This window comes from Calliopsis andreniformis, chromosome 3 (genome assembly GCF_051401765.1).
Source record: "Calliopsis andreniformis isolate RMS-2024a chromosome 3, iyCalAndr_principal, whole genome shotgun sequence".
In the NCBI taxonomy this organism is placed as follows: Eukaryota; Metazoa; Arthropoda; class Insecta; order Hymenoptera; family Andrenidae; genus Calliopsis; species Calliopsis andreniformis.
The window spans coordinates 13,072,739-13,084,962 of record NC_135064.1 but is presented as its reverse complement, the minus strand read 5'-3'; the positions used below and the strand labels follow the sequence as shown (position 1 = coordinate 13,084,962).

The window sequence follows — 12,224 nt, the reverse complement described above, 5'->3', positions numbered from 1 at the left end:
GCGGGGAATTTGTTTGCCAATTATTTGCAAAGAAACCTATAAAAATAGGTGACTTCTATAGTTGGTAGATTGGTATTAATGAATAATGCGCAGTACTGGTGAAAAACAGCTTTATATTGACAGGATTCTATATGTATGAAATAATCGTAATTTTAGATGTATATGTGACGTTGGTATTAGTGATTTATTTTAAAGGAATTTCCTACTCTGATAAATGGGAAATATGTTCTCTTTTCGTATTGTTATAGCATTTCTACTATTATTTGGCTCTTAAATTTTTCTTCAATTAACAATTCATTTCATACAGTAGCTTTTTTCATATTGCAATATATGTCTAGATGACTACAATTATTGAAGGGTAAATGTAAGTGACTATTCGTGGCCACTTGACGAAATTACCTTCATTGCATTCGATTATTCATATTAGGTACTCTGTTTCACGTCTTTCGGACTACTGTATGTTCTAGTGGTTCTTAAATACAAAATAAGCACAAAATTAGCAATTTTAGTTCACAAAAAATTTTCACAAGCTTATAACAGGATTTATAGTTATATGTATATACAATATTTTTGTCTTAATTTTAATAGTAAAATGCATTGACAAAATTGATGTGAAAACCTAAGGACATACTGTGTATTACGTCAAACGTAATATCGACTATCGAACTCTTTAATAAAAAGTCAATTTGTTATTATTAAGGTTAATTTATTTCTTAATTTTCTATCTGTTGTCCACGGGTTGTCTTTCGTGCTCATGAAACAGTTTAATGTTATTTATTTGAGCACATCGCAGTACATAAATAATATTTCCTGATCAATCTCACATTATAAAAACTATGATAAATCTTATCATCAAATAGGTACTATATTCGCTACCACAGTCTACATACGTGTAATAATTAAATTTTTATGACAATTCACATTAATTATCAAATAGCGAGTAAACTTATTTCCCTCGGTGAATAAAACGTGCCCATTTTTGAAGTAAATTCCATGCGATACTCTACATATTGCTAGTAAATCGCGATATCGTTCGATTCGTCCTGACGAGCGGCTCCCAGCAACGTAAAGGAATCGCTGGACGCTTTCAGGGTGCGAATCACTTTATAGGCTAAACATTGACTTAACGGGGTAGAGAATGCAACCGTGTGTAACCAGATGCGTAGCCTTTTTCCTTTAACCAGCCATTTTTTTTTCCCTTGCTCGTTATCTCCAGAGCTGTCTTTGAGCGTCGGGTCACGATTGACGTAAATCCGTACGCGACTCCGATGATTCCTTCCGCCTACTCTCACGTGCAACGTACACGTGTCATCGTGGTCAAAAGTCGATCAGTCTCTGCGGGGTTGGTCGCGACGATGGTTAACGAAGAAAAGTTCCATGATGGCTACGATTGACGCAAATCCTTTTGATATCGACTCAGCCGTAGAAAATTCGTGAAAAGTTTCTTTTACGTTCTTCCTTATTCGCTCTCTCTCCTCCTCCTTACTACAGAGGCTACACCCCTTTGCCACCACGTGCTAATGACACGTGCGTGCGATCAAACCAGCCTTTTTGGAATGGAACACGATATTGCGCATTCGATATTGGTTTAAGCTGTTTTTGCTAAATGGCGATAAACAATATGAGCAGTTTTTTTTATAAGAAGCTACTGTCAAACTGAAATCGATGAAAACGTTGAAATGGCAAACGTTCAAAAGCAGGTACTTTGGCTGTTTATTTGAGTTTATTGTATTATTATTACACTTGGAATGAATTAATTTCCATAACTTGTGTAGAATGAAAATAGGGAAAGGTTTACAACTGATGAAATTATTTTACACAGTCTATGTAACTTTGCCATTATGTAGCGAAATTGTGTACAAAGAAAAGGTACATTGTAACTGTAGAATCAAGTTATACGCTACAGAAAGAGTCTGTGTAATAAAATATGAATAATTGATATTTATACATTTTTTTTATTAGAAAATATAACGAAGTGATGAATGAATAATTAATTACAACTTACAAATTAAATAAGAATGAGGAAAGTAATCAAAGGATAGATTAATACGTAAAAAAAATATTTCGATATTTTCTATATAGTACCTATATTGAGACCAAAAAAGTCTTTTTAATTTGGGTGGTTATTCCAACATATTGGCAGTGACGAAATTGCAAGCAAAACAGCAGTACTCATGTAGGCCAAATAACTAATCACACGGGAAATAAAACAAAAACTTAATTACGGTTTCAAATATAGCAGATAACAGGAAATTCAGTGACCTATTAATGTCAAAGTTACTAGTCTATAAATTATAAAATATAGTCATTGAGAAAAAAGTAAGATTGTCCATGTCATTTTTAACAAAAATGCTTCCTGCTTATTAAAATTTTGCAATTTTTTCTTGAAGTTCTGTGTACGAAAGTTCCTTTTCTTTATAGATTGTACACCAGTGCTACTTACATAGTAATTTTAATGCATAATTCATGAAATGCTAGTGGGTAACAAATCTGAAAACACAAGCGAAATTATGAAAAGGCACTTGATTAATTCTTTAAGTGGCATAGACACACGTATTTGCTTTAAACAGTGCAAACTACATTGGATCATTCATACAATTTCAATAAATATATGTAGGCGTTGGCAAATGTGGTTAACAGATGCGTGTATAGAATTTGAATTTCAGCTCTCTGATAATTAAATTCTTATTGTCTTCCAAATGTTTAATCCACTACTATTTTTATGTATCTTGATGCTGATAATTCACATGTTTTGTATTTTCATTTTCTTAATTGAGTATCAGTCGTATAGAAAATTATTTGACAATTATTTGAGACTGAATCATGCAGAGATAAAAAATTAAATATTTGCGCGGGAACTCATCCATCCCTTCTTTATCCTTGTCGCCACACCCCCCTATTGCCGTCTCCCCTCCATCCCTCCCTTGCACCGATCACCACGTGCTGGTAGCACGTGCTGTTCTGCGTTCACCTTCCGCGGGTTTGGCGCGTCGAATTGCCGCAGATCGATTTGTTATTGTTCTGCGTTGAAGAAGACCTTTTGTCGCGATCGTTCGTTAGTGAATCATCGCCGACAGGTGCACAAGAATTTTGAAACTGGCTATTCTCTTTAACCCTCCTTTTATTGCTAGGTAATTCAATTCTGAGAAGGTTATAAAGGGTTAAATAATTTTCACAAATTTTGAAATAGGTAACTTATATTAGTTGTCTTTGTAACACTTTTCCATTGTATTTATTGGTTGTCAACAAATGTATTAGATCTTGAGTGTGTTAGGGTTAAGAGATACATATTCACATATATCATATTTTAAAAATTTTATTTTGTTTATTTATTATTTATTAATGTAATTTAGTAAAAACATGATATAGGTATATGATGCGTGACCGACCTCAGCTTCTTTTCTATTTATAAACCTATCTTACACAGGTTTTTCGAAAACACAATTACAATACGCATTCCAATGTGATTCTAGTAAAGATTTAAGTAATAAATTACATCTGATGTGGAGATTATGCTATGCCAATCTCAATAACTAGATGCCAGAAAATTTTGCTCTATTATTTGAAACGCTTTTAATCATTCTTAAAAAATAAGCAAGATTGGACACATGGAGCATAGCCAATCGAAGCAGTATCATAATATTACAAGAAAGATGTTAAGATATTATATGCTCAATTCAGCTACCTTAATAGAATTTTTATGAATATTAATAGCTCTTGTAAATCTCTAGACTTTCTCCTCTCTAGCCAATTTTAAACAGTATTTATCTCAATCTTTAGCAACCTGATTCTTTCTGATTGTACACAAAAAAGGTTCTTTACTCGTTAACATAAAATAAATAAATAGATAAATCAAATATATAAAACAGTAGTACTAGTACGCCAAACAAAACACAAAATTGAACTCTAGTGCATATCAAAATAATATGAATATTACACTTTGTATTTACATTATGTATATTGATCAGAAAGAGATATCTCCATCTTCTATCTCCAATTTCACATCTGACCTCCAGCTCTGAATCACCCTGTACAGAGTACTCTGCATTCATTTTAATGTAACCCAGTAATCGAACCTCGCCCGTGAATTGCACCTGTTCCCCGCCGCCGCCAGAGCCCTTTTCCCCAAGAATAAACATCCTTACAAAAAGAAAGTTATCCCTTTCCTTAACAATGCCCACGATACGTGACCTGCTGCACCTATACATTTACATTTCATTTCGCTTCCCTTTCCCATGTACCAACTACGAGACTCCCAACGAATAATCGGACGACCAAATAAATATATGGTAACGTCGCATCGTGCTCATAAACGTACGGCAGGTAAAGGCTGATCGCGGCAGGGGCGAGGAGGGAAGGGTAGGTACGCGTCACGGCGCGGTATCGAGGGGTCGATTATAAATTTTGCACGCGTGGTACGGCAACGTGCACGCTCCAGAGATTTCTATCGAGGATCCCCGATCCGATTCGCTCGATCCACTGTGTAGATAGGACAGCTCGACGGGGTTCGGATTGAAGGAGATCGCGGCAGTGCAGAGGGGAAACGAACTGGCGGCCTATCGTCGTCGCGCAGGTACACCTACTACGCTCCCCTAAGGTTGCGCCGCTGCCCACGTAGCCGTGGCGGTTCTTTCTCCTCGTCGCCGTCGTTGTACCGCAGTATGTACTCGAAAAGGTGCACACGTCGTACGTGTATGTACCTGAGCGTGTGCCCGTGTGTATATGTGTACGCGCGCAACGAGCGTACAGGTAAAAGAAACGTCGTCATGGAAACGACCATGGCCACTCTCAATCAATACACGATGGGATGATGTCGGTTCGGTGTGTGACGTAGGCGGTGAGCCCACGTGGTCCTATCGGCCACGTGCGAGAGCCGAAGAGCGGTCTAGCCTCTCGTAATGCGGTGGATCGAGTAGTTTTTGGCATTCGAGCCGAATGGTTATCGTACTGGTGACGAACCGAGTCGAGTTGCGGCCAAGATTGCTGAGCAACAGTTTGAGTAGCACGAGGAAAATCGAATGGTTTGAAATGAAATCGAATGGTTCAGGGGAAAGCAGCATATGTAGTGTTTCTACGATATAGGCACTAACGATGTACTCATTGCTCCTTGGCGAGTTTACAGCGGGAGGTTTTTCAGGTCAATTTATGTTTATTTGGTCTTGATACTTTCTAAAAATTGTGAGCGACAATTTTTTTAGATATAATAATTTTAAACTGTGGCGAATGTATCAAGACTATAAAGATAAAATATTGAATTTGGTTACGTTGGAAGAGTCTGGGTACTCTCGAAATATTCAAGTATTTACTTAGTGGCAAAATTCTACCATCTTAAAGAAAATTAAAAGCTTGAGCATAAACTCAGAAAAATTTCAAATATTCAAAAAAAGCTTTTAAGTGGTTACTTCAAAATCCTGCGCAGAATCTAAAGAAAATTATATTAAATCTTGTAGTCTCTTGCAATTCCTACAGAACTCTCACCTCCATGTAACTCTCACAGTCAGCTATACAGACGTTTCTCCTCTCTCTCACCCACGCTCGCGCCCAATCGTACCAACCTCCAAAACCAATTATATTTCCTCCATACCCTTCACAAAATCCCCAATCTTTTATTACGCTCAATCGTTACATAAAACCCTCCCAGATATCGTTCACAACCAATAAAAAAGTATTATTAGCGACGAAAAAAAGGGAGGGTGTTGGGGGTAGGAAAAACGACCAAAGGAAAATCACAGAAAGAAAAGCACGAAGGAAAGAAGAAAGCGAGGGTAAAGAAAACGAGCAAAGGAAACGCGAAAGAGGAGTACGATGCCTGTGGCGTGTGGAGGAGGAGGAGGAGGAGGAAGAGAAGGAGGGGGATGGGAGGGGGGCGAGATGGTCGTGGGACGGGGAGGAGGAGAGGTGACAGACGATAGAAGAGCAAGTAGAAGAGGCAGATGAGGTTTCGTCGGGGGCCGACACGGCGCGTTGGTTCGACTTCTCAAGGTGTCCCGAGGTAGAAGAAGAGATGGCTCGGATCGGTGGGGGGCGCGAGCGACGCGGGGAGGGCCGCCGCGACGCCGGGCGTCCAGTGATCGCGCCTTAAAAGGTTCGACGCCGCACGCGCCCAACATCTGCCAGCTCGTTTCTCTCTCTCTCTTCTCTCTTCTCTCTGGTACTCCTTAGGCGAGCAACGCGCACGGTCGCGGCTGCTCAAGCTCTCGCGGGTACGTGTCCTCTTCCCTCTCCCTCTCCCTCTCCCTCTGTCTTGGCTCCGTTTTTCTCTCTTTCCGTTTGACGCGTGGCAGTGTGCTCTCTCTCTCTCTCTCTCTCTCTCTCTCTCTCTCTCTCTCTCTCTTTCTGTATGTGTGTTGCGGAAAGAGAGGCACATTATGACGGCGAGTTCGGCGAAAGAGCGCGAGGAACGAGTCTCGAGGGGACGCCTTTCGGAGGAAAGATGATCGCTGAGCGATGATCGGTGGGGTTCGATTCGATGCAGGGTTGAGCTGGTCGAATTTTTCCATATTTGGGTATTTGGGCACGGTGAATGTGGTGGATGTGTTTTGAGTATGCGGCCCCGTCTTCGAATCTTTAGAAATTACACAGGCTTTAAAATCCAAATAGTTTACAAATTTAAAATTTAGTTCCAGTGATTTTTATTGTTATTGCAATAGTAATTGTATGTTTTTTTCTGTTACTGTTTGATGTTTGAAAGGTTGTTGCATAGCCTGTTGTAACTGCATTAGTGTGACGAATTAAATTTTAAATAGAATTAAGAGAATAACGATTGTTAATGGTGCCTTGATTCATTAAGTATATGACAAAGTAATGTCATATGTGTTGGAAAAAAATAATATGTTTTGTGAATAAAAACTTATTACGAGATTTAATTAGAGAAATATTCCAGATGAATTTCTTTTGAAAGAGAAATTATCTTGGCGAAATAATTAAGAAACGTGACAAAATTTTTATCAATTTAATAGCCATAGTACTAATAATAATTTAAACATCTTCGTTTACACATGCTCAATTTATAATGAGTGTAATAATGTATCGAAAAATGATTGGTAACGACAAAAAATGAGACATAGCGATAATGTAAAAATCAAGATTCAACAATAAAATACTCTGTTTTTATATTAAAAGCAACTGAGAAAATTAAACAAAAATTAAGTAAAGAGAAAATTGAATAAAAATTCAGTAAATAAAATACTAGTATAAAATACCAAATCCTAAATTTAGGGAAATAATAACTTAAAAGATTTTCTAAGATTATGAATCGAATTGAAGGCACACAATAGTGATAATGGTCTCGGTTGGGGTATTTTCAAGTAATATGCATTCCTAATGTTGCATTTCTATCCCCCTTCCCCCTGCTGTTTTCCTTCCCCCAGGTCCTCGTACGCGTTCACTCAACTCACGGATCTCCCTTCTTGTTTTCCTCTTTTTTCCGATCCACTTCCTTCGCGCCGCCGTTCTCTCCCTCTCTTTTCGCCAGGTTGCTTTCATTCTGCCTCGCCTCGAGTAGAATCGCTCGCGCATCTCGAGCCATGCCAGCTCCGGAGTATCGCGTTTCAAGCTCCTCCAGCTTTGCTCTACGACACTAGGAAACAGAGACGGGGCTAACTATCCCCCCCTCTTTTTCTTTCTCATTCTCTTTAGCCCGTGTTCGACGTTTATTCGACTCTTTGTGACTCGTAATTTTTTACCTGTTGAGAAGGGTACACTAGTTTAAACATATAAAATATTTGATTTTTTATAAAATTTTGGCAAAATTCAATTATATTTTTGAAATATCTACATATTTCTGAAACAACTGAGTATACGTTGTTTGTGAACCATACAAATATTTTTGCTTTCTCTGAAAGTTGGATTTTTTATTCGAGGAACAAGGTTACAGGCGCTTTCCTTCCTTCGTAAGGTTAAAATTAAAATTTTGATAAGGATATTTAGTGATGAACGTATTATCTGTCTATACATTTTTTATGCCCCTCAAATTGAGACTCTTTTTGTAAATAAGAAAGAAATTTTACGTAAAGAGACGGAAAATAGACTCATAAATGTGAATGTCTTTTGAAATTTTAATTTCAAATCTGCGAAGAACAGAAATCTATGTTCATATTATATGTATGTAAGATTATTCCATATTCCATACTCCATTTTTGGTCAATATAATGGAAATGCAATAAATATTGTAAAAAATCTTGAATATTTGAAGTTTCCAACCTGAAATAACGGTTCAGTTTTATGAAGCTCTATATTTGAACAAAAACGAAATAGTAATGGTCAGTATAATCAGACGTTTCGATTTGAGTCATATTAATGATATACTCAGTCGTCAGGATTGATTTCGGTTCGATACTTTTTGAAACAGGCGCCTGGATGGAGGCCAGCTTTTATCCTCCACCTTAGATTTTATGACTGGTAGCTAGTAAACAATCTCTTTACTTTTCTTTTTGTTTTTTTTTCCCCCTTTTGTCTTCTCATGAATCTGGAAAAGTACAAGAAGAAACACTATTCAGTCGTTGCTTCTTGCTCCGCTGATCGATAAATGATTACCTGTACCTTTGTTTGCGGTTCGCAAAAATGTCCCTTGAGTAGGTGTAGACGCCACTACAATAGAACGAAATGTTATTCAATATCTGATTTTGGACCTTTACTAAATTTCTATTATCTGAACTATTTTTAACCATTAGCTCGGTTAGATATATGAACGCCTATATGCAGTTTAAATGGAAATCAAAAATTAAAGGTTACATAATTATATTAAATAGGAATTAACAAGTTAACCCTTATGTCAATAATCAGGTACCTGAATACTTCTCCATTCTCTTTTAATGGCGACAATTTTGATTATTGACTTTCTGTGTTCTACAAAATTAGTGAACACGCGAATGGAGAATTGAATATACAGTATTGTTCCGGGATAAAGTCTAGTTTCAGACCTCGAAACAAGTACATGACCATTCCAACCACTTTGTAAGGGTCCTCTCGTCGTGTGTCCAAAAGGGTCCTCATAGAGATGACCATACATTTTTCTGAGTTCTGCTGAGGTATCGTATGCCAAGAAAAAGACAGAATTGGGATAGTTTCTCTCACTCTGATTCTTAAGTATCTATGTATTTACACATCCCGCGCAGAGAAGTACATTTACAAAATATCCTCTGACTTGATTCGCTGTCATCTTTCCGATTTGTCATCTTTCCGATCTGTCTTCTTTTGCAATAATAATGGCTTAAAGTTGACACTCAGAGAATTCTACAATTTTACAGATGCACTGAAGAGCTATTCGAGTTCCACAAGAAGTCCTCGGACAAGCGTTGGAGGTAATGCTGTTCAGGGGACTTCTAAGGTTAGGAATAGTAAGCGATATTCTAGCTATGTTGCAGGTTGAATTGTTAAATATGATTTCTGAAACATTTGGCGATTCAACAATTACGAGACAAGATGTGTAAGTCGAATACCGCTTAACCTGCTAGAGTATCGTAATTCTGTATTTTTCTTGTGCGTGTACATTGGCAGCGCCAACAGAAATTTATGACTCGTCCCTATCCATCGCTGCCCCGTACCGAGGATGAAAGACAGTCCGAATAGAATGCTTCCACTGGTATAAGTTATATTATTCGAATACAGTTATTCGAACGTGAATTTCAATTATTTGAATAGAAAATTATAGCTTGGGGTGAGTTTCAGTGAGCTTCTATTATTTGAGCGGTCCAATTCAGTGGATTGTCTTGTTCCTTCATTGTACTCTGATAAACAGCATTCTATTCTATCGTAACTTGAGGCTTCAGCTCAGAAACGATAATTTCTCTGTCCTCTGAATGGTGCGAAATTCAATCGAACACAGTAATATGAAATAATCTTAAAATTAACTCTCCTGTGAGCATCAGGTGAATCTGGAAAAGTACTAACCTTATCTTCCTTTCTCATCGCTCTTACTTCCTTAGACTAGTTTTATTGGTGCATTTCCTTGAACACCTCCCTCATTTATTTCTTCATTTCACGGTTCTGTACTTGCTATCAATCGTGACAATTATTGGACACACCTTGTTCTATGGATGTGACCTTGCTAAACTGCTGATTACGCTCTGTTAAAGATCAATTGGGTATTAGCGTGGAAAGTATCAAAGCTTGGAAATTCTCAGATGGAGTCGTAGAACAATAATTACAGCTTTCTTCTCGGGTTCAATTTTTTTGTCATTAGTACTAGTAAGGGAAGTATTCAACTAGTCTTTAATTTCGATATACTTTTGCAGGACTGTTACATAATTCATACTATATTAGCCATAAATGATTTTAGCAACATACACGAATGAAAGTTAATACCTTTTCACAGTGACTATGCTATAAAAACAATTGTATTGTCATCCGATGTACTGTCATCAATAAGAGATTGTTTCCAAATAATGTCATGATGAATGAAATTATTCGATTTCTTATGTCATGATCATTTCGCTGACATTTAAATTTCTAGCATATCATGAAGAAATATAAATTTAAAATTACTATAGTAAGCCATAAATTCTTGACCAAATTATTTGACTTAAATAATGTTGTTACATACTCATCTCTTAGTTATAGCTTTCATTCATCTATAACAGAATGAATATCTTCACAGATTAATATTTCACAGATAGCAGTATAGGTCTACCATCTTCAGAATTGGGACGGGATAAGCTAAGTGCATCCCTTGTAAGCTCCAATACAGGGGGGAAATACTGAACGTTTTTCCAACATTTGGTGGATATTTTTTTGGCGATCACATGTAGATGTTGATTTTGGGCGTCTTCGGGCATGGAAAAACGTCATGGGACAGTAATCGTTCCAATACCTTCAGTTTCTAGCATCGCGTTGGCCTTATCCAACGGTGGGGTCCTGCAACCGTGGGTGCCCTTCGACCCTTGGTGCCCTCCTGCCACGTTTTGTCTCTTCGTTCTCATTTATTTTGAACTCTTTCTCGAATTTTTCCAACCGTAAAAAAATGATTACCAAATTAATAGTTTCTACATTTTTAAAATCGATTCGAAAATTCAGAGCTCAAATCGGTAAGTTCTTTCTCATTTATCCTAACATTATTAGTGTTACGAAATTTTGCTCTAATCTTCATCAAGAAATAGGAAGGAATTAAACACTCAATAAACTTGTAAGAAACCAGAATCGAATTGTAGCTCAAGGATTGTTTTATGTAGTAGTTAAGTTAAAATTTTCAATATTTGTAGACAGCCTATTACAAATTATTCGATATTTTAATCAATACAGTCTTGTAAATATTTTGCTGAAACTGAAGGATTCAGAGAATACTGAAGCTGTTGATTAATGCAAAAGGTGGCAAACCTAGCAAATTTCTGGTCGCATCATTTGAATCTCTTCTAAAACCGATATTCACCGCTATCGAAGGGCTGCTCCAAGCCCAACTCCCAACCACAATTTATTCCACGGAGAAATGTCTCTGTAGGGGAGGGAACACGTGTCCTACACTCGGGTCTAGGGCCACGTGTGAGGTGGCCAGGATGTTTGTGTCAGCTCTCCTCTGCGTTCGCCTGACACGCACGTGGAAAAATCAATCGATCGTTCAATACAATCAACAGAGATTCCGAAGAAATGATACTCGGTCTCTCAACTTTCCCTCTACAATTACAAAAAAAAAAAGATCACTCAGGAGACTGTTCATCTTACTCGCGCTGCCTTTGATCCCACTAATATTTACTTTTATCAACCACAATACCAATTAGCCATAATTACACAGGATAACACTTAAAAGAGCACCTGCTTCTCAATATTTTACCCTTCCAAATGGTTTCTTCTTGGTCTTGAAATTTTCCTCGCGTTCGGTTACGAAATACCCGCGGTAGTCCGTGGACGTAGGCTCGTTAGATCAGAAAATCCGTAAGATACCCAAGAAGGTGCTATGGCGAGGAAGAAAGAGAAAGAGAGATGGATGGTGGGCGCAGGGGGAGGGCATTAAGGAAGGGTGAAGGGGGAAGGACAAGGGAGGTTGGTGAGGTGTCGAGGGGGGGAGAAGGCAGGAAGGGGGAGGAAGGCACACGTCACTTAGCTGAAGCACGTGCTCTGGTTTCTGGCGGCTGCTCCTGCTCAGCCTCGGTCTTAGACTCAGCCCTGGCGGCTGCGTTTAAATTTAGCCACGGAGCTTTAACTTCGCCGTGTCATAGGACAAAGAATATGGCGCGTTGCACTCGCGCCAACATTGCCTCGTACCTCCTTCGTTCTGCCTTCGTGGCTCCCTG

At 38.1% G+C, this 12,224-nt stretch overlaps 2 protein-coding genes across 11 annotated transcripts in view; one reads left to right on the top strand and one right to left on the bottom strand.

Annotated features, from left to right (window-relative positions):
• Mef2 (myocyte enhancer factor 2) overlaps positions 1 to 12,224 on the top strand; it is a 52,341-nt gene that overhangs the window by 5,622 nt on the left and 34,495 nt on the right. The gene's annotated exons all lie outside the window — the stretch shown is intronic.
• LOC143188908 (uncharacterized) lies at positions 7,354 to 11,968 on the bottom strand. 9 transcript variants are annotated; one of them, XR_013003586.1, is made up of 6 exons: positions 11,687 to 11,968; positions 11,314 to 11,607; positions 9,892 to 10,067; positions 8,542 to 8,589; positions 8,203 to 8,467; positions 7,354 to 7,685 (listed from the first exon to the last, which is right to left on the bottom strand). XR_013003586.1 is itself a non-coding variant. In XM_076393421.1 (5 exons), the coding sequence occupies exons 1-3, from the start codon at positions 9,008 to 9,010 to the stop codon at positions 8,392 to 8,394; spliced, it is 450 nt and encodes a 149-aa protein (XP_076249536.1). In that variant the 5' UTR covers positions 9,011 to 9,154; the 3' UTR covers positions 7,354 to 7,685; positions 7,778 to 8,202; positions 8,278 to 8,391. The 9 variants fall into 9 exon arrangements, 6 of the variants coding, with proteins under 6 accessions (XP_076249536.1, XP_076249534.1, XP_076249538.1 ...); XR_013003587.1 differs by having other exon boundaries at positions 11,366 to 11,607; XM_076393421.1 differs by lacking the exons at positions 9,892 to 10,067; positions 11,314 to 11,607; positions 11,687 to 11,968 and adding exons at positions 7,778 to 8,202; positions 8,789 to 9,154 and having other exon boundaries at positions 8,278 to 8,467; positions 8,542 to 8,693.